We start from the raw sequence: 23,359 nt of genomic DNA on the forward strand, positions 1-23,359 counted from the left end.
AAGGAATTGAAACATTTGGAAAAAATGTGGTTGTGGCTGGAAGATCCAAGAATGCAGGGATGCCCATCGCCATGCTCTTACACACTGATGGAGAGCACGAACGGCCAGGAGGTAGGGGCAACCTGGAGATTCTATGTACTCTTACAGTTTTCTCACTTACAATCGTCAAATAAATGTGTTTGAAAATGTGACATAGAATATTTATGGGCTTCTGCAAATAAAGGTTTCCCTTTATTCCCTATCTAATGACATGAGCACCTTGACAATGAATAAAAGAATTACTGGAAAAATGTGGCCCCTTTGTTCCTACTTTATCCTTTGGCTATATATACTTCCTTTATATCATTAAAAATATAGACATTAAGAAGGGTAGAAAGGCTAGATACATACTAGATACATAAAAATCACATGTTGATAGATATCTGTATACCCATACACACTACCCCCCTAAAACACACCACCAATATATAGATATGTTTGGTGTTTTTTTTTTTTTTTTTTACCATTATTAACCTTGGTGAATTCCAGTTTCCTGATCTCAAATTTTCAAATACAGTTGACTGTTGAACAGCACGGGTTTGAACTGCACAAGTCCACATATACATAGATTTTTTTTTCACTAAATACATACTACAGTACTATATAATCTGTGGTTAGTTGAATCAATGGATGTGGAATCATAAATCCAGGGGCTGACTGTAAAGTTACAGGAGGATTTTTGACTGTGCAGAGGGTGGGTGTCCCAGACCTCCGCGTTGTTCAAGGGTCAACCGTACTAATTTTATGATCTTGGTTGACATAATGCATATGAAATATTTTTTTAAGCCATGAAGCCCTTAGGAAAAAGAAGCCCAATGATAACATATCACTTATATAAAATTATAAATTATTAGAGTTTGAATTGTTTTTGCCTGCCTGGACTTAAGGACTTAAATATTGCAACGAATCAAAATGTGTATGTGGATCATAGTAAACTAGGGCCTGATAATGACTCAAAGAAACTTTAAAAAGCCTTAGTTTTGAAGAGCTTTTTGAAAGGCCAAATCTGGTAATATCAACATAGTTTTCATGGTAACCATCTACAAAGTTGCATCTCTAGCTTAACTATTCACTTCTAACTTAATCTGTTAATGCTCATCTATCTCTTAGGGTATAATAAAGATATTGATTCATATTTACCTTTATTTAATAGTTTCTGTTAAGCAAGGAAAAACAACCAGGAAAATTTACCTAGGTGTACCATTTTTGTTGGAAGATTTTGACCAAGAGCCAAAATAGGCAGTTTTTTCTTCATTTTCAACATATTATTTTCTTATTTCATCAATAACATAACAAGCAGCACTATGCAGCTCTATTAATTGCACAGCACTTTCTCATGAACTATCTTATTTCATTCTCAATAATTCTGGAATATATTCATATTCACATTTTGCAGCTAAAGGAAGTGAGCTTTAGAGACTTCAGTGACTTACCCAAGGCCATTCAAGGAGGTGGTGTACAAAGCTGGGAGCTGGGTGCTGACTGTCTGGTTAGGAGGATAGACTTGAAGTCAGACCCCTCCCCTGCCAAGCCCTGTATCCTTGGGTAAGTCATTTAATCTGTGTAAGTCTCCACTTCCCTCATTTGTAAAGTGCAGATAATATTAATATCTCCTTCATTGGGTTATTATGAAAATTGAATGAGACTTGTATGTAAAGCACTCTTCACAGTGCCTGACACAGTAAGTTAAGTAAGCCCTTGGTACATGTGAACTGTGACTATTACTGTTATTTCCATTATTATGCTTAGATAATAATCTGTGGCCATACTAACTAAAAAGTTTAGAATAACATAATCCAAGGTCAATGATGTATTTTTCACCTTCATTTGAAATTTTATTTTCTTTTTCTGTAGGTTTTATATTTACTTTTATTTGGATCAAATCTAATCTTTGTTGTAATAATTTGCATAAACATAGAATTTATAAAGTTAATATTAGATTATAAATATGACATCGTAATATTCCAAAGTTTACATTGCACTTTTTCTTGTGGATATTAATATATTGTGTGCTAATTTCTTGATAAATTTCAATTTTGAATTATTTTTCTATAAAATACCTAAGTCTAAGTAAGTTAATTTACCTCTTATTTATGCAATTTTAAATTAGATAGTCCTATGTCATAAAACACATTTACTTTATAAATATTTTATACTTTGTGTTACAAAATATTTTCACTTGAATGCATGTTAGAAATTGAACAAAATTGGAATTAGATATAGTACTAGTTACTTAAACGCCAGGTGGTTAAATTTACAGTTATAGTGGCATACAGGTGCCGTTATAATTACAGTATCTAAAAGGTAATAAATTGTATTAAAAATGATGTTGGATAGTTCGCAACATGGGTGGTGTTTATTAATCTCATGCATATTTAATAGGAGTATGGTGACATATATGATTAGTATAATGAATTGTTGAGAGCCGCTTACTGAAGATTTGCAGTCTGTGGGAAAGTTAATATTTCAAATGTCCATGTCTGCTAGAGCAGTAATGATGTGCAGTGACTACATGTGCATTGTTAGCTTATGGACATAATGAAGGAGGATTAACTGGGCAAATTCATATCTATAGAACTTGTTCTGATGACACTCAGAATGTTGAGCATTTAGCTCACACTGTACTTCTTTGCCAGAAAAGATTCAGAGCCCAAATGATTCATTTGTGTCTTAAAGCCAAAGATAATTGCACTAGAAGAAAAATGGCGATACTGTAATTTAGCTTGATTAATATGTGTCTACACAGGGCTGGCTTTTAGTCTTGATTATTTAGGACATGGATCCCGGCTGTTTTGTGAGAAAGAGCTTCTTTTAATTCTTCAAGGGCTTAAAATATTTAGAGGACTGAGAATGTGCTAAAATCTTGAGGTAAAGAATTAGTGCTGATACTCAACACAGCAGGATGCTGCAGGGAGATAACCTTCTGCTGAGGACATGTCATCACAGGAGGCTTTAAAGATGACATGACATTCAAGCCACTGTGTACTTTATAGAGAGTGAGAGATAGTTCCTGTCTTCCAAGAGCTTATAGTCTTGGTGGTGGTAGGGTGGGGGGACAGAGTACAGAGGGGGCATGATATGCAAGTATGGGTGATTTAAATGATAAATATTTAGTGGCACAAAATAAAATTCAGCATCCCTAAGAAAGCATTCAATTTGCTAAGGGAAGCCCTTGGTTAATTGAGGAAACGTAAAGAGATTGACAGCGGAGTCTCTTCTCATGAGCCCCACTACTTGTTAGGATGTTTTAATATCATTGTGATCACCTATAATTCACTGGTATTCTTTTAACGTCTTTGTATGTAGTAACCTACCCCGGTAACTTAACCTTTCAGTTTTCAGAATGAAAACTGAATACTATTGGCTTTAGCACAATGTCTTTATGTTTAGCTTACCCTGATGGAGTAAAACAGAGTTCTCTAATTTCTCTGAAACAGTTTTTTTTTTTTCCTTTAAGATAACAAAGTGCCATAATGACCAGGCATTATGTGTATTAATTATAACCAAAGGAATACATAGTCTGATTTTATTTCAAATTCTTTTAGAGTAAATTCATTTCTGCCTATTTTATATTCTTACATAGGGCATGTCATCTAAATAGATCCCCCTAAATGGCCACGACATGCTCCTCCTTTTAACTAAAAGGTTGGGGTACTATTGCAGTGGCATTGGTTGCTGGGACTTTTTAAAAGAGCATTTTGGAAGAGTCAGCAACTAAGCTGATTTTGCTTAGAGTCCTTTGGGATATTCTTGACTTCATTCAGGTAATAGGCGTTCAGTACTTATTCTCTGTGAAACACTGGGGTGGGGGTGTGGTACAGGGGTGAAGAAGACTTGGCCCCCTGTTTCCAGAAGATGACAGACTGCATCTTCAGGACACTGTGTTTCTCAAAGCACAGCTTCCGCATTGGTGTTCAGCTTTTGCACTCAAGCTGCCCACCTGCTGCAACTTCTATATGTCAGGTATTTTTCATTCAAGGGGACATCCTATCTAAATGGAAAACCACAAGATATTTTGTCAGTGAAAATTGGCTCCAGTTGTGAAAATGAACATTTTTGCTAGCCTGGGAGCATTCTCTCTCACCTACAGGAGGGGCCTTCAGGTAGTAACACAGGAATGGATGTTCCAGGCAGTGCAGTGTAATATGAGTGGTTATGTGTGATTAAGCTCAACACAGTGAGGTTGGACCAGGTGCTCTCAAGTTTCAAAGAGAGGAGACAAAAAGGAACACCTAGGAGAGAGGAGTCACGCAAAGCAATCACGCCTCCCGGACGGAGATTCTTAGTCTTGTTGCCAGTGGAATGGAGTGGGACTTTTGCTGCCGCTGTGGAATGAACCATTGTCAAATGGGGGCAGGGGGACGGCAGGCATTTATAGTCTTTTCTCCTCCCATTCCGCTATTCCTAAGGTAGAAGTACTCGTGGTAAGATATTGAGGGTATTATGTTTTATGACGCCTCTGTGTTGACTAAACTTTACTGAATTACAGCTTTGAGTTTGCATAGTGGAAAGCAATAGAAAAGAACAAATGCTTGTCGTAGTCTCATTTTCTAAGTTGAATAGTCGGAGTACTGTTTCATTTTCAACATCTCTGAAATTCAGCCAGCTAGTATCTGGAAAGCAGTGTACTTGGAAAAATGTCACATATTCTCACATCAGGCAGCTGGAACTATTAGTTGCCCTATTGAAAATAACATTAAACACTATTTAAAATATAAAGTGAAGTCCAAATCTTTTTTTTTCCCCCTTTCATTTTCCCTCTTTCCTCATGACCTCAAAGTACCAGGCATTTTTTTTTTCATAATTATCAACACAAAGCATCCCTTTTCTGATGTCTATAAGCCCGATTATTCAAAGCATCACTTGTTAGGATATTCATTTCTGCTCCACCAGCCTTTTCAGCCATTCATCCCATCGAGTTCCCCCTGGTACCTTATGCTGAAGCTTCATAGAACTGCATATTGTTCCCCAAACACACCATCTCTTCCAGGCCTCCTTTCCGTTACATACCCTGTTCCCTCTGCAGGGAATGCTGTTTCCCCTCACTCGCCTGCTTTCCTCTCACCTCCAGCCCACCTTTCAAGATGTGCAGCAAATCTAACTTTTACATGTTATATGTGCTGCCATCCCAGTACTAATCCTGTTGCATATTGATTGTCTACCTGGTCCCCTTTTCTACACAGACATAGTAAATATGAACTGCTCAATGACAAATATTTTGTCTTAGGCTTTTTGTATCTCTGAAATTTAGCACAGGGCTTGGCATGTAATAATGCAACTAGTCAGTGAATCAATAACAGTTTATTTAGTGTTTCCTGTGTGCCTGTATTGTAGAAAATAATACTGCAGGCTAGGGATTTAAAATAAAATACTGCCGTTTATGGGAAAAAAAATCCCTATATAGTGGGGAGGAGGGAACAGAAGTAGCTAGGTACTTACTATAACTCCTTCATATTTTAACATTATAGGCATTTACATAAAAGTATAACTTATGACTCCCCTTTTGCCCAAGAGTCAGATCACAGGAGAGGAGAATGCCTCACAACCATCAGGAAGGGGAGAGGAGACCTAAGGATACTGGGAAGGGAAGGAAAATTATTGCTGACAGCATTAATTGAAAGAGGTCACAGCATTTTTCCAGTAAAACATTTAAAATCTATCATTTTGTTTAGACTTTTTTTTTTTTCTTGAGCTGCTGGCATACAATGCTGCCTTCTTACAGAGGAGCTGATTTCTTTGTCACTAAGCATGGGAATATGATAGTGAATAAATCAGATATTGCCCTGTCCTCTTGAGCTTACAGTTTAGTAGGAAAGACAGTGATCAAACAATTAGGTATGAATGATTAATTATTATAATTGTGCAAAATGCTGCAAAGGAGGAGAGCTTTCTGTAATAAAAAGCTTGGTTGTGGGAAGGAGTGGATGATTTCTAGCTATAGTTATACATTAATGTTATACCTTTTTATGCCTATCTTTTGTACTATTGCAATGGAATGTTTTTATTGTCTACCTTCTGTCACTGTTCTTCACTTCAAACTAAAAAATCCCACCTCACAGACAAAACTAAAACTATATTCTACTTGAAGTTATTAAAAATTTCTAAAATCTCTAGAAGGAAAAAGTTCACTCTGTACAAAATAAATCATTCATACCATAATGGTAAATGATGATTTGATGATTTAAAACAAAATCAGTTCAATGCCAAGCAGTGTTATTATACATATACAGTAAGTACATCAGATAGAACTTATGAAAATCTCTCCCACCCCCTCACACACACCACCATAGACACATTGAAGAACTTTTCCTTCACAACATTTATCAGTTTGTGATTGTCATTTATTATGTCACTATCTGATTAATTTTCATCATACTCACTGGACTATTAACTCCACAAGAGGGAAAACCATATCTCTTTATCTTCCCATTTTATTTCCAGCATCTAGCGTAATAGCTCTCCAAAAAGTCTTTGTTCAATAAATGAATGAATAAATTCTCTTTATTTGTAGACCAAGAATATCATGTAAGTTTTAATATGGCTATTCATAAGCTGTATTCTTAGGAGCACGGATGTACCACAAGATTTTAAATGGTTCTGAGGCCAGCTAAAAAGGCCAAAAAGTGGGAGGTGGCCCAATTTCTGGAAATCTCCACCCCTTCCCCAAAATAGTTGGACTAATCCTCCCACTCATTAGCCTATGAAATTACCCAGCCCATAAAAACTAACCACCCCGTATTTCGGGGCCTCTCACCTCTTGAGATGACCCACACCCTGTGGAGTGTGTTTCTCTAAATGGGTTTAGTTTTTTTTTTAAAGGGACAAAAATTAGTCAAATAAGTCTGGGAAATCTGGGTTAAACAAAATCAAACATATATCTTGACTGTGAATATAGTAATATAATATAACCTTTAATATAGTAAGTACTGTGAATCTGTGAGAGTAAAAGTCTTTAACCCTGAAAGTTGTTTTTATCCCCCCTAAAACTATTATATATATATATACACACACACACACACACACACACATATACATATATATGTGTGTGTGTGTATATATATTTGTATTTATAGTTGCCATATTTGTATCTATATATTTGCTAAATTTGTACTAATACACCCTAGAGGTCTAGCCTTTTTCCATACAGAGAATGAATTCAGAGCCTTGAGAATACTTATTTAGCCTTAGTCTATGGTCTTTTAAGCAAGTTTGCAGAATAAGACTTTGTAATAAGATTCCTGAGTTTCTTTTCATCTGTTAATCTTGGAAAGAAAAAAATAAAAATAAATGTAAAAATTATATAAAGCTTTAACAAATAGATCTCATACATACATCTCCCAGCCAAAACAACTAGAAAGGAAAGGGCAATACTTTGGCTCATGCCCCTTATCCCATGACTGAGCTGACTACCTCATTTTGGCTAAGATTTGGGAGGGTCTGATCGCTTTAAAATTTAGTTAGTTATATATATATATATATATATATATATATATATATATATATATATATATAGCTTAAAATCTGTTTCACAGGCAGGAATACTGACCTAGCTGTTTGATACCATGAGGAATTTCGTCACCTGGGAATTGATTCATGTGGATGATTTAACACATTTTATCACTATTAATAGGAAAATAATCCTAAAAATATAAGGCTCCAAAGCCAATATTTTCCTTTATAACTGGCAACTTGTTTACACCATAGTTGGAGTCTTGATGGGTGAAGATTGACTGCTGGAGCAGGAGAGCCCAGTGTTAATGAGAATAGGCTCTTTATCATATTGCCCGAGTACACACTCTGTTCCTGCATTTCCCTAGAACTCAGTGTTCAGTTCATATAAGCTATTATACTGCATTTATTCTAAAAAGTATTTAAGGTGGTCCACAACAATATATGAAGCACAATGCAAATGAGAACTAGTTAAGAAAAAGGGGAAGCAAGGCCTGGAACTAAAATGGAGCCAAGAATAAAGCTACTATTAAAAATAGGCATATCATTAAATCTTCATGGATATTTTCCCCTGCCAAGCACACTGAATATGTGTTTGGTACATTTATTTAATTGAGTCTAAACTATACTTTCTGTGATAGGGTTACTAATTTCATCCTGTGAGCTTTTAGGCAGGAAAAAAAGATGACTAGTTACCCAAGTAAGTATCTTTAGAGTTAAAAATAAACACATGTTACAAAACAGAAATAGAGTCATGGATGTAGAAAACAAACTTATTGTTACCAGGGGATAAGATGGGGAGGGATAAATTGGGAGATTGGGACTGACATATACATACTACTATATATAAAATAGATAACTAGTAAGAACCTGCTAGCACAGGGAACTCTACTCAGTACTCTGTAATGGCCTATGTGAAAAAGAATCTAAAAAAAAAGAGTAGGTATATGTATATGTATAATTGATTCACTTTGCTGTACACCTGAAACTATAACTACAATGTTGTAAATCAGCTACACTCCAATAAAGATTAATAAAAAGGAAACACATGCTCAGGATAAATAAAATATTTTCTGATATTAAGACCAAAAAATATTTTCTCCTAAAGTTACTTATAAGCAGGGAACTATGTAATGGACTGAGTAATATTTATAACATGCTTTTTAATTTAATGAAACAGCCATATTTTATAGGGTTGTTTCTCTTATTGTTTAGCATAGATCAAAGCTACCATTGGCATACATTTCTCTGATCTCACTTAGACGTTTCTTCTCATTCTCAGTTTTTGAGTCATTCCCTTCTTCCCAAATTCTAAACCAGTGTTTCTCAAACTTAACTGTCCACTGTAATCATCTGGGGGCTTTTAAAAATGTAGCCACCTAAGCCCAACACAGAACAATCATATCAGAATCTTTATGAGTTAGATCTGAATATCGGTATTTTTTAGGAAGCTCCACAGAAGAATGTGTACAGGGAGGGTAACTGAGGAAGACTACTCAAAGCATGGGAATGAGCCCAGGGCTTCACTTCCTGTTCCAGAGTCATTCCCTAGTCAATCTTTTCCGGCCTCATAGCTTTAAATACCGCCTGTGTCACCTCTTACTCTGGACCCATATAACCACTGTCCACTTGACAACTCCACTTGGATGGTCAGTAGGCATCTCAAAATTACCATATACAAACCTTCACTCTTAATTTTACTCCCTTAGTCTTCCCTGTCTTAGTAAATGTCGCCATCAATTCACCCAGTTGCTCAGGCCATCCTTGACTTCTCTCTCTCACACCCCATGTCTTATCCATTAACAGTCTGTGTCAAATATACCCATGATCTCACCATCTTCACTAATAAGACCTTAGTTCAGACAGCCGTTATCTCACACTATAAAATTTACAAACCAGTTTCCTGCCTCCACCCTTGTCTCATCTCCTGCGTGCAGTCTGTTTTCTAACTGGTGTGTCTCAATCATCTGTGGCTTCCCATAACACTCAAAACAATAAAACACCAGAATAACATCCAAATTCCTTAGTACGATATGCAAGATCTTACATGATCCTACCTGGGCTGCCTCTCCTTACTCAATTTTTACCATTCTCACCTTCATCACTGCCCTCCAAGCCACACCTGCATTTTGCTTTCCTAGAACATGTCATACATGCTCACGTGTCAGGATCTTTGCCCTTGGTTTTCCTTCGGCCTAGAATGCTCTTTTTGGAAGTTATTTACATAATTATTTCCTCACTTCCTTCGGGTTTCTGTCCAAATGTTATCTCTCCAGGCTGTCCCTGACCACCTTATCAAAGTAGCACCTATGCTATTACTCTGTTTACTTACTCTGTGCTTTTTTCTTCATAGCACTTATTTCTATGCAAACTTTTTATTATATATGTATTTGCTCATTTATATATTGTCTATGTTAAATGAATGAATCCATGATTTCGATTCAATAATTTTTGGCTGAAACAAGGGGAAGATCTTTTAACTATCTAGAGACAATGGTGGTCAAGATTCAGTAAGTCCTTCCTAATACTCTTTCTCACAAAAGAGATAGATTGAGATAGATGTTTAAAAGGAGTGGAATTGAAACGGTATTTGAGTAACTAAACGTGAAACCATATTCCTTAGTTGTCATCCACCTAGTGACCCAAGGTGTTTGGAAGATAACTGAAAGACTGATAAACAGCAAATCAAACCAGCCAGGTCTTGACCAGATACGAGATTAAAGTCTGGCCCATTTTAAGCATGAAAAGAAGGCTTAGATCTGAGTACTCTGTAACTGTATCTAAAGTTATTTAAACAAAGAAAAAACAGCTCAAGTTGAAACAGAAAACTTATAGTAGATGGAATTCAGGAGCCAAGAGAGTACAGTATTGTTTTAAGATCTGGGGAAATTAGCTCTTGATTATTTTACAAGTGGTAAAAATTAAAGCTGAAAATGTCCTTTTTGTGTTAGAGACACATGTGTTTTCTGTCAGATGCTGTCTTATTAGTACTACCAGTGTGTTCCAGGTGAGATCTAAAGGCAGACTTTATCCCTAAGGAAAAAGAAGTGTCATCCAAGATCCCCCACTGGCCTCCTGGAAGAGTCAGGATGATAATCCCAGAAATGCTATTCTGCTGACCAAAGTGAAAACATAGTGTTTCTCAGCTCTGATTTTACAACTGTGAACTCCAATGGTTCCTTTCCTTTCTGCTTAGGGCGGAGGCTGTGTAGTGAAGTGACTAGCAGCTTGGCCACTAGAGCTGAACTAAATAAATTTGAATTCTGACTCTTATATAGTTTGATGACCTTGGACAAATTATGGGCTTTTTGTATTTTCTCGGTTTCCTTATTTATAAAAATGTAAATAATATTAGTTTCTACCTCATAAAAAATACACTTACAGTGTTTGCTGAAGATTGTGTGAGTTAATACGTGTAAAGTACTAGAACAGTGCTAGACGTGTAGTAAGTTCTTATATAAGAGCTATTTCATCACATATGTTTTGGCTCTGTGCATTTTGTTTTTTGTCTGTTTTATGCTTAAAGATGTAATTGCAGCTTTTGGAGAGAGAAAGAAATACATGTTCAAATTCAGAATCTTTAGGCCTCTCGAGGCATTTGTCTGAAAACAGAACTCAGGCTTCTCTTATCCATCTAGTGCTATTCTGTTGACAAATACTGAGTTTTCCTTCTTGCGATTTCCCTGGTGATTTTCCCTTTCAAACAGACCATGGTATGGATTAATATATTGGGAATGACTCATTTTTCCCTTAAAAAGTAACAAAGCAAAACCCTACATGTGAGATTCTAGCTCCTGTTGGATTTGCCATTTGGCTTCATCTGCTTATACAGGCACAAGCAAGTATGTATTTGAAGATTTGCCTCATGGAAAAGGAAGATGAGACTTGTCCTGCGTTGCTGTGGAAGATAGATCTAGGATCCTAGTAAAATTTGCCAAAAGGGAGACTTTAGCTCTTGTAAGAAAGAACTTTCCAAAAGTCTGGGCGAAATAATATGCCTGTAATTATTTTTATGGAAAATGATTTATCAGTTGGAAGGGATAGGAAAAGCATAAGGGAATTGAAGCAGAAGCAAACCAAATTCCTACTCACATCAAGAACCTCTCTCTTAGACCTTTAAGTGCCCCTGTGCTGTTCTTAGCTAGAGTAGATAATGGTTCTCTGTGCCAACACTGTAACTTATACCTCCTTTTAGTGTGGAGTTACCACATTGTATTATAATTCTGATTCACAGATCTGTTTTCCATGTGAGAGGAGGGAATTTTGTATCTCCATCACTTGGCATCGTCCTGGGATTATTTCTTGATTGTCGAGTAAATAAATGTAGGGAATGGCTGGAAATGTCTGACAAAAGTGAATTCCTCATTTAGGTAATTTTAACAAAAAAATGATAGTCTAAAATGAATCATAGTGTGTTGTTTGTCTTAATATTTTTAAATAGAAAATATTAATTTCCTCAAATTTTAATTGCCAACAACTCTTTGCTACAATCTGCAGTTTTGCATAAATGACAGAGGTAATGATAGCCTAGAAAACTGTGCAGGTGGCTCCCAGTGAACAAGTCTTGATTGACTGTGGACTTTTATATAGTAAGAAGCATATCTTGCCCAGCAGCTAATTTATTAAGTTCTAACAGAACTCTATGATTCTGGGAGATGGGTTCTAAGTCTTTTATTCTTATTATATCTTACAAACATGATGTAAAGCACTGGGCACAGTGAAGTTGCTTAATACTTCTTATAAAACATTTTCTTAACATCTTTATCAGAGTATAATCGCTTTACAGTGGTGTGTTAGTTTCTGCTTTATAACAAAGTGAATCAGCTATACATATACATATATCCCCATATCTCCTCCCTCTTGCGTCTCCCTCCCTATCCCACCCTTGTAGGTGGTCACAAAGCATTTTTATCTGGGTTTGTGTGATAGAAGAATTAAGCCTGAGCCCAGGCTCTTATCATACTCACAATATGAGGATAAAACTGAGTGAGGGAAAAAGTCATCTGAGGGTCAGAGATATACATCATTTTATGGAGTAGCTGCTGTAACCTGTTGGTTCTGATTACCCTAGGGAAAAATTTGAGGTGCTAGAAATGACTAGGTGCAGCAAGTCATAGGATTCATTGAACAAAAGTAACGGGGCGCCAGAATTGAAAACAGAAATGACAAGAATTTTCACAACGCCAAGTAAGACAGTTAGGATATCTAGTTCTCAGAACCAGGAACAGGTATCAAGGGGAAAAGGCAGAAGCGTCTGAGGCATTATTTGAACACATTTGCTCTTAACTCCCTTGGCTCAACTCTCTTTTGCTATCATCATCCATTTTAATGAATAGCAGGCTAAAACCCTTCCCATTGTTTGATAGCACAATAGTCAGAAACTGATCAATCAAGTCTAAATAAGACTTTGATATTTCCATGGGTATTCCTAGCCAAACTCACTTAGGAGTAAAAACAATTTAACTAGATATTATTATTGAAGGAGTGGAGTTATCTAAAAGATCTTTCCGTGCTGATTGAAATTCATCTCAATATTTTTTCTTTTGCTTGAAGCTTTACAGATTGTTAATTGTATGTGTATATAACTCACTGGATTATGTATCACTCAGTTCCTTGATGAAATCATCAGTAATGATGAAGTGGGAAGGTTTGGTTTTAATTTTGGTTTTTGCAGGAATTTGGGAGGCTCTCATTTGGAACAAGAGAATGCTTGAGTGGGCTGCTAATGTATAAGGGGAACCTTCTAAATATAGGAGAATTGTATTAAGATAGAGATGGGAGGATGCTTCATAATTTTGGTGGCTTGGGATGGTTCTAAACATATACTCTACATTTGTTGATTGTTTATAGCAAATGAAAGAAAGAGAAAAAACAAGGGGAACTCAGACTTTTACTCTAAGTATCTGGGCAGAAAGTGGTACATTATCTGAAATGAAAAAGACTGCTGTATCAAGTACAAAGAGTTCCCTCTCATTGTTCTTCCTATTCAAAGATTTCCTGGTTTTCTCTTTTATTTTTCCATATTAACTTTAGAATAAAATTATATTCATCTAGAAAAAAACCATTTTTTTTGTAGTTGTATTCAATGTATAATGAATATAGGGGGAACTGTCATCTGTATATGTTGAATCCTACTCAAGAATATGGTTTGTCTTAAAACCATGACTAGTTCCTCAGTCTTACTTAAATCTTTTGGTGTTGTTCTAGAGATTTTCTTTTACCATATAGATTTTACACACTTCTTGTTAAGTTTACTTCTGAGTATTTTATTTTTGTATTGCTATTATAATGGGGTCTTTTCTTTCATTATATCATCTTACATGTTGTTGTATATGATAGTATTTATATCAACTTTAAAAATAAAATAGCCAGTTACCATACCTGCAAGATGAGTTTATTTGGGAATAGCCAGAGGAATTACAGTTTGGGAGATGCAAGCTATGGTGGACCATAGGCAAATCCAGAGAACAAAGGAGGGGAGCTTACTTTTATAGAGAAAAGTGGGGGGATAGTTTGGAGGGACTGTTCTAAACAAAAGTTTACTGGAGGAAAGTAAGAGTTCAGGGTGGCAATGGCTTCTCATTGGCTGGTCTGTTGCTGGGCAAGGAAAATCTTTCTTCCTGAAATAGAAGACTTCCTCTTGTTTGGTAAAGCAAGATACAGTTCTTCCCACGCGGCATGAAAATAGAGGCCAGTGCATGCAAACAATGGAAAGTGATAGTAGTGAGAGCACCTTCTACAGGTGCTCCTCAACTCCAATTTTAGTTGAGGTTTTCTTTAATTTTCATATTTATTTCTATATATTCATTTTTACTTGGCTAATTTATTGAATTCTCTCCTTGCTTATAATGTTACAGTTTTTAGGCTTAGTTATTATAAACATTTTAACATTTATGTTTATTAATTTTTTTCTAATATCTTTTATTTATTTTATTGTTCTTTATCTAACATTTTAAGTTAAATGATTGATTCACTCATTTTTTAATTTCTATTTTATTTATATAATAATTTAAGTCTGTGAATTTTCCTCTAAGCTTTGTTTTATTTATATTTTATAGGATCTAATCTGTAGTACTATTATTATAAATGTTTCTAGAAATTCTGCAATGTTGTTTTGTGTTTTCCTTTTGCCTCAAGGATTGTTCAAAACAGTATTAAAAATTTTTTCCAATGGAAGTGTTTTTCAATTTCTGATTTTGTCAATACTTATAACTTTATTGATTTGTGATCAGAGAAAATATCTATAGCTTATCTAGTTATCTACTTTTTGGTATTAATTACTTTTTTTGCTGTTGCCAAAGTCATATCATTAAAAATATATTCTTTGGGCACCTGAAAGGAAAATATATGATCTACTTTCAGAGTTTAATATATTGTAATCAGATATATATCATTAATTATGTTGCTTATATTTTCTATACCTTTGACCTGTAATGGATTGAGAAAGGTTAATTGAATTCAACAAATTCAATGTGTTTCTATTTCTCCGTGTATCTCCTGTAATTTCTGTTTTATGAACTGATTTCTTTTTTATTTGTTACTTATATATTTATCATTGTCGTGTCTTCATTTAAATCACACCTTTGCATTATAATATGTACCTTTTTATCCTATTTGATAAATTTGCTGAACTTCTCCTTATTTGATAATAAGAGCATCATTTTTTTTTGATTAGTCATTTTCCTGTTATATGTTTGCCCACCTTTTATTTTCAACATTTCTGAACAGCTTTGTTTTAGATGTGTTTTATATAAAGTGTAGAACTAGACTTTACTTTGTGAGTCAATTTTAATATATTATTCTTTTAATAGATAACAGAAAAATTTATATTTATTATTATGGTAAATATATGCAGTCTGAAATGTCATATTATCTTCTGTTTTGTTGTTTTTATGGTTTTTGTTTACTTTTTATATTTTTTCTTTTTTGTATATAGTTGTTTTATTATTTAGGAAGATTTAGGAAGTTAATAATTATAACTTTATACAGTACTCTTAGTTCTCTATTTCTTTATACGGTATCTATTGATACTCTATTAGAAGAAATGATAAAATGTTTCCTTTTCCTTCCATGATTCCATTTCTTTTGTCTCCTACCTGATATTTGCCAATAAAAATTATCTTTGTAGTGTGTTTACCTTATACTTTTAAATATTCTCATATTTCTATTATTTGATTGGTCAGCTTTAAATTATATCTGTTCATTCTAGTCATTAAATATAAGGCAATCAGCAAACTTTCTCAATTTTGTCCTTCCTACTCTAATTTTGTTAGTTGCACTAATTCTACCTAATCAGAGCAAATAGCATTTAACATTTTGTCTGTCACCCCAATCCTCACACTTTTTTGCCTTAATTTTGTTATTAAATATATTCAAAACACTCCAATAGTCCTTTTGCCAGTTTCCTCAGATACATTTTGATTCATTAAAGTTCATCTTTTAGCTCATTCCTCCGGAAAAACTCATGGGAACAATATTTCCTGTGTTCTTACAATTTCAAAATTGTTTGCAAACTTTAATCTTGGAAGACAATTTGACTGGATATGAAATCCTTGCTCCCATTTTCTTTACATGGGTCTCTTGTAGGTATTGCTCTGCTGTTTTCTGGAATTGAATGTAAAAATCTGAATTTTTGCCTGGTTGCTCATAGGATTCCTTTTTTAGTCTTTAAAATCCAGCAACTTTACTGATATGTGTCTCACTGTTGACTATTATAGGTCAATTTGTATGGACTCAAGTCTTTTTTCTCCATTTTGTATGACTCTGAGTTCTTATTTTTAAAGTGTTTGGCATAGTGTTTGGCCATAATGTTCAACTTTTCCATAACAACATTTTTCTGTTGAGTTTATTACTTTGTTGTTAAATTTAAAATTTTCTTTGTTTTTTTTCCTTGGGTCTGCCACTTTTAAAATGTATCCTTTTATTTACTTAAAAATTTGCATATAGTAAAATTTACTCTTTTTTGGTGTATAGTTCCGTAACTTTAGACAAATGCATATAGTCATGTAACTACCACTAGAATCAAAGTTCCCCTGGGCTGATTCTTATATAGTATCCTTTTATTGATGCTGTGTAAAATCCTTTTTAAAATTACTTATCATGGAATGAGCTGGATTTTCTTGGATCTTATCTTTGCAGGGTGCTTGTGTTAGGGTTTGGGGAGGACATGCTGAGCAGCCTTCAGATTCTTCCTTCACCACTTTCACAGAGTCAAACTGCTTCCTGTTTGAATGGCTCCTCTGAGTCTTTGTGTTACTACCCACTGTGAACTATGCTAGGTCCAAGAGGGCTTCTTCTGCCCTTATTCCCACATTTTCTGTTACAAATAAGAGGGATATATATTGCATTTTATGTGATCCCTTCACCTTCAGGATGTATATTTTTGTAGTCATTTCCAGAGATCTGCCACTGCTGGCCATCTTGTTATTCTCTGAACTTCTTTCTGCCTTTCTCCCTGTGTGGTATCTACTAACTCTGCTGATCCTGGGTAACTCTTCCATGTTTTTGGAGTCTGTGTACAATATGTCTTCTAGTTTTGCTAAAAATTGTGCAGTTTTTGTTGTTAACTGTGTAGCATTTGCACGTTATCTGGGAGGAGAAGAGAGACAATACTGTCTCACGCAGCCCTGTTCTTACTGCAAGTCCTTCCTTTGACTTCCCTCATCACTGCCTTTCCCTTATTCCCCTTCCTTGGCTCACACATTAAGCACTGGAATCCCTCATACTGCTAACCTCTCTTATTCCTACATCTCTTAATTAAATCATGTATGAATACTTCCTGTTATATCCTAGACCTCGTCATCATTTTCTAAACATATAATTTCAAAGTTGGTCCATTTTTTCTTGCTATCCTTTTGGCTTGGAATGCTCTTTTATTCTTTCCCTGATTAGTATAGTCTTGTTCATACTTTATGACCTAAAAATGTATATTAACTCCTTCAGGAAACCTTCCTTGACACCTCCTCAGGATGAAGCAGAATTAATCTCTCACCTATGCTTCCACAGTACATTGTGCCATTTTTAGTGCACTTATTTTGTTGTTTTCAATATTTACATATTATCAAGCCAGTGAGTATCCCCTGCATCTATGTATTGACCTGTCAATACAGAACTTTCAAATCCTGGGTTTCTAGGACTCTACTTACAACTCTCCTATGATGGTCAGCACATACCTTCATTTATCTCATTTGATTTTCCACTGTTCAATTGAGGGGTACAATATTTTGAGTCATCTAGATTATCTAGCTTTTGCTTGTTAAGTGACTTGATAATTTCAAAGCAGTTCTCCTATTCTTAGGATGTAACTAGAAGTCCTCTAGAATTGGAGCATTCACAAATTAAAAAAAACCTCAGTAATCATTAATGGAAGTTATTCTGCATTCCAGGTGATGCAACTGTGACAATAGCTCACAGATATACTCCCAAAGAACAACTGAAGATCCATACTCTGCTGGCAGATGTTATCGTAGTAGCTGCAGGTAAGTCTTTAGTGGCTGTTATTTGGTGAAATGTCATCAGCAGACTAATTCCTGCCCTAATTGCTGACATGTCTATAAGAAGAGCTTCTTGGGAGACTTAGGTATACGTAGGACTGACTTCCATTCTGTCTCTTGGCAATCATCGTATTGGTCCATTATACCTATGTTAGCATTCATCACTTCATTGTGGAAAAACAAAACAGCCTTTGGAATGACAGATTAAGCACAAGAATAAATGTGTACTTTTACAATTACTTTGACAGACATGATTGGTTCTAAACATGAATAAGTTATGGGGAGACTGATAGGAAATGCTGTTGAAAGAGTAGCCAGGGCTAGCTCACATAGGACCTTGTAGACCCTGTAAGGACTTTCATATAAGCCAAAGATGGCTGTGAGCAGGAGATTGACATGATCTGGCTTATGTTTTTAAAATATTATTCATACTGTGTCAAGGGGAATTGAGTCTAGAAGAGCAGGAGTAGAAACAGAACAGTTATTGCACTTCTACTTAATGGATCTAGGTTTTTCCTTAATTTGTTTTATAATCAAACATACAAAGTAATTCTACCCTTCATTTCTATCTTTACTCTTGCCACATAGCATTTCTACATTGCAGACAATTGTGACTCTTCTTGTTTTATCCAAGACTAGAATGGGAGCGTTTTTCATTTTGTTTATCAATTAGATGTTATTGGTAATTTCTAGGCTTTACACTTGATTTGCTGAGTATTTACAAACTATGAAGGGAGGGTAAAAGTTCCAGAAGAAATTGAGTTTGATGAAGAGAATAATAATAGTTTAAATTAGTTTCAACCAAGTTTAATTCACTTTTTATTATAATATAGGCCCTTCTCTGAAAGTCAGAATATATATGTGATGATTCCAGGTGGAGTAATTTGCCTCTTCATAGAGTAAAAATAGAAATATTCCCTTTTCAAGAAGTCACCAGTAAGCTGGTAAGGCTAAGCACATTTCCCATTTTTCTGAGAAATTATATTCAGATGATATATCAAGTGCAAATTTTTGAACCGGGTTGACATAAGTAAGACATCAGATGTTTAGAGAGGCAATACAATTTTTCAGACCACAGGTCAACATTAAGTAAAATACTGCTGCAGCAGCTGAAATATTCACAGAAGACAAATATTGGGTTGGCCAAAAAGTTCATTACGGCAAAGCCTAACGAACATTTTGGCAAACCCAATGTTATGTTGACTTCTTTTTATTTATTTATTTATGTATTATATTATTTTTTAATGTTTATTTATTTATTTTCTTATTAGTCATCCATTTTACACACATCAGTGTATACATGTCAATCCCAATCGCCCAATTCATCACACCAACTCCCCCAACCCACTGCCGCTTCCCCCCTTGGTGTCCATACGTTTGTTCTCTACATCTGTGTCTCAATTTCTGCCCTGCAAACCGGTTCATCTGTACCATTTTCTAGGTTCCACATATATGAGTTAATATACGATATTTTTTTCCCTTTCTGAATTATTTCACTCTGTATGACAGTCTCTAGATGCATCTCCATCTCTACAAATGACCTGACTTCATTCCTTTTTAGGGCAGAGTAATATTCCATTATATATATATACCACATCTTCATCCATTCGTCTCTTGATGGGCATTTAGGTTGCTTCCATGACCTGGCTATTGTAAATAGTGCTGCAATGAACATTGGGGTGCATGTATTTCTTTGAATTATGGTTTTCTCAGGGTATATGCCCAGTAGTGGGATTGCTGGGTCATACAGTAGTTCTATTTTTAGTTCTTTAAGGAACCTCCATAGTGGCTGTATCAATTTACATTCCCACCAACAGTGCAGGAGGGTTTCCTTTTTTCCACACCCTCCCCAGCATTTGTTGTTTGTAGACTTTCTGATGATACCCATTCTAACTGGTGTGAGGTGATACCTCATTGTAGTTTTGATTTCCATTTCTCTAATAATTAGTGATGTTGAGCAGCTTTTCATGTGCTTCTTGGCCATCTGTATGTCTTCTTTGGAGAAATCTCTATTTAGGTCTTCTGCCCATTTTTGGATTGGGTTGTTTGTTTCTTTAATATTGAGCTGCATAAGCTGTTTATATATTTTGGAGATTAATCCTTTGTCCGTTGATTCGTTTACAAATATTCTCTCCCGTTCTGAGGGTTGTCTTTTGGTCTTGTTTATGGTTTCCTTTGCTGTGCAAAAGCTTTGAAGTTTCATTAGGTCCCATTTGTTTATTTTTATTTCCATTACTCTAGGAGGTGGATCAAAAAAGATCTTGCTGTGATTTATGTCAAAGAGTGTTCTTCCTATGTTTTCCTCTAAGAGTTTTATAGCGTCCGGTTGTACATTTAGATCTCTAATCCATTTTGAGTTTATTTTTGTGTATGGTGTTAGGAGGTGTTCTAATTTCATTCTTTTACATGTACCCATCCAGTTTTCCCAGCACCACTTATTGAAGAGACTGTCTTTTCTCCACTGTATATCCTTGCCTCCTCTGTCATAGATTAGTTGACCATAGGTGTGTGGGTTTATCTCTGGGCTTTCTATCTTGTTCCATTGATCTATGTTTGTGCTTTTGTGCCAGTACCATATTGTCTTGATTACTGTAGCTTTGTAGTATAGTCTGAAGTCAGGGAGTCTGATTCCTCCAGCTCCGTTTTTTTCCCTCAAGACTGCTTTGTATATTTGGGGTCTTTTGTGTCTCCATACAAATTTTAAGATTTTTTTGTTCTAGTTCTGTAAAAAATGCCATTGGTAATTTGATAGGGATTGCACTGAATATGTAGATTGCTTTGGGTAGTATAGTCATTTTCACAGTATTGATTCTTCCAATCTAAGAACATGTTATATCGCTCCATCTGTTTGTATCATCTTTAATTTCTTTCATCACTGTCTTATAGTTTTCTGCATACAGGTCTTTTGTCTCCCTAGGTAGGTTTATTCCTAGGTATTTTATTCTTTTTGTTGCAGTGGTAAATGGGAGTGTTTCCTTAATTTCTCTTTCAGATTTTTCATCATTAGTGCATAGGAATTCAAGGGATTTCTGTGCATTAATTTTGTATCCTGCAACTTTACCAAATTCATTGATTAGCTCTAGTAGTTTTCTGGTGGAATTTTTAGGATTCTCTAATGTATGGAGTCATGTCATCTGCAAACAGTGACAGTTTTACATCTTCTTTTCCAATTTTTATTCCTTTTATTTCTTTTTCTTCTCTGATTGCTGTGGCTAGGGCTTCCAAATCTATGTTGAATAATAGTGGGGAGAGTGGACATCCTTGTCTTCTTCCTGATCTTAGAGGAAATGCTTTCAGTTTTTCACCATTGAGAATGATGTTGGCTGCGGGTTTGTCATATATGGGCTTTATTATGTTGAGGTAGGTTCCCTCTATGCCCACTTTCTGGAGAGTTTTTATCATAAATGGGTGTTGAATTTTGTCAATACTTTTTCTGCATCTATTGAGATGATCATATAGTTTTTCTTCTTCAGTTTGTTAATATGGTGTATCACATTGATTGATTTGTGTGTATTGAAGAATCCTTGCATCCCTGGGATAAATCCCACTTGATCATGGTGTATGATCCTTTTAATGTGTTGTAGGATTCTGTTTGCTAGTATTTTGTTGAGGATTTTTGCATCTATATTCATAAGTGATATTGGTCTGTAATTTTCTTTTTTTGTAGTATCTTTGTCTGGTTTTGGTATCAGGGTGATGGTGACCTCATAGAATGAGTTTGGGAGTGTTCCTTCCTCTGCAATTTTTTGGAAGAGTTTGAGAAGGATGGGTATTATCTCTTCTCTACATTTCTGATAGATTCACCTGTGTAGCCATCTGGTCCTGGACTTCTGTTTGTTGGAAGATTTTTAATCACAGTTTCAATTTCATTACTTGTGATTGCCTCTGTTCATATTTTCTATTTCTTCCTGGTTCAGTCTTGGAAGGTTATATCATTCTAAGAATTTGTACATTTCTTCCAGGTTGTCCATTTTATTTCCATAGAGTGCTTGTAGTAGTCTCTTAGGATGCTTTGTATTTCTGTGTTGTCTGTTGTAACTTCTCCTTTTACATGTCAAATTTTATTGATTTGACTCCTCTCCCTCTTTTTCTTTTTTTTTTTTTTTTTTTTGTAGTACGCCGGCCTCTCACTCTTGTGGCCTCTCCCGTTGTGGAGCACAGGCTCCGGACGTGCAGGCTCAGCAGCCATGGCTCACGGGCCTAGCCACTCCGTGGCATATGGGATCTTCCCGGACCGGGACACGAACCTGTGTCCCCTGCATCGGCAGGCAGACTCTCAACCACTGCACCACCAGGGAAGCCCTCCCTCTTTTTTTTGATGAGTCTGGCTAATGGTTTATCAATTTTGTTTATCTTCTCAGAGAACCAGCTTTTAGTTTTGTTGATCTTTGCTATTGTTTTCTTTGTTTGTAGTTCATTTATTTCTGCTCTGATCGTTATGATTTCTTTCCTTCTGCTAACTTTGGGTTTTGTTTGTTCTTCTTTCTCTAGATCCTTTAGATGTAACGTTAGATTGTTTATTTGAGATATTTCTTGTTTCTTGAGGTAGGCTTGTATAGCTATAAACTTCCCTCTTAGAACTGCTTTTGCTGCATCCCATAGGTTTTAGATCATCGTGTTTTTATTGTCATTTGTCTCTAGGTATTTTTTGATTTCCTGTTTGACTTGTTTAGTGATCTCTTGGTTATTTAGTAACGTATTGTTTAGCCTCCATGTGTTTGTGTTTTTCATGTTTTTTTCCCTGTAATTGATTTCTAATCTCATAGCGTTGTGGTCAGAAAAGATGCTTGATATGATTTCAATTTTCTTAAATTTACTGAGGCTTGATTTGTGACCCAAGATGTGATCTATCCTGGAGAATGTTCCATGTGCACTTGAGAGAAAGTGTAATCTGCTGTTTTGGGGTGGAATGTCACATAAATATCAATTAAATCTATGTGGTCTATTGTGTCATTTAAAGCTTGTGTTTCCTTATTAATTTTCTGTTTGGATGATCTGTCCATTGGTGTAAGTGAGGTGTTAAAGTCCCCCACTATTATTGTGTTACTGTCGATTTCCTCTTTTAGAGCTGTTAGCAGTTGCCTTATGTATTGAGGTACTCCTATGTTGGGTGCATACGTATTTATAATTGTTATATCTTCTTCTTGGATTGATCCCTTGATCATTATGTAGTGTCCTTCCTTGTCTCTTGTAACATTCTTTATTGGAAAGTCTATTTTATCTGATATGAGTATTGCTACTCCAGCTTTATTTTGATTTCCTTTTGCATGGAATATCTTTTTCCATCCCCTCACTTTCAGTCTGTATGTGTCCCTAGGTCTGAGGTGGGTCTCTTGTAGACAGCATACATATGGTCTTGTTTTTGTATCCATTCATCA

General features: G+C 35.4%; 1 protein-coding gene across 1 annotated transcript in view; it reads left to right on the forward strand.

Moving 5' to 3' along the window:
* The window catches only part of MTHFD2L (methylenetetrahydrofolate dehydrogenase (NADP+ dependent) 2 like), a gene marked incomplete at its 3' end in the record, with an annotated part of 137,846 nt that overhangs the window by 45,531 nt on the left and 68,956 nt on the right, over positions 1 to 23,359 (forward strand). The window contains exons 5-6 of the mRNA XM_082838301.1: positions 4 to 111; positions 17,874 to 17,966. Of these exons, the coding sequence (XP_082694427.1) occupies positions 4 to 111; positions 17,874 to 17,966 (201 nt within the window). The remainder of the gene's footprint in view (positions 1 to 3; positions 112 to 17,873; positions 17,967 to 23,359) is intronic.

The sequence above is a fragment of the Leucopleurus acutus genome, assembly GCF_964270905.1.
Source record: "Leucopleurus acutus genome assembly, chromosome: 4".
In the NCBI taxonomy this organism is placed as follows: domain Eukaryota; kingdom Metazoa; phylum Chordata; class Mammalia; order Artiodactyla; family Delphinidae; genus Leucopleurus; species Leucopleurus acutus.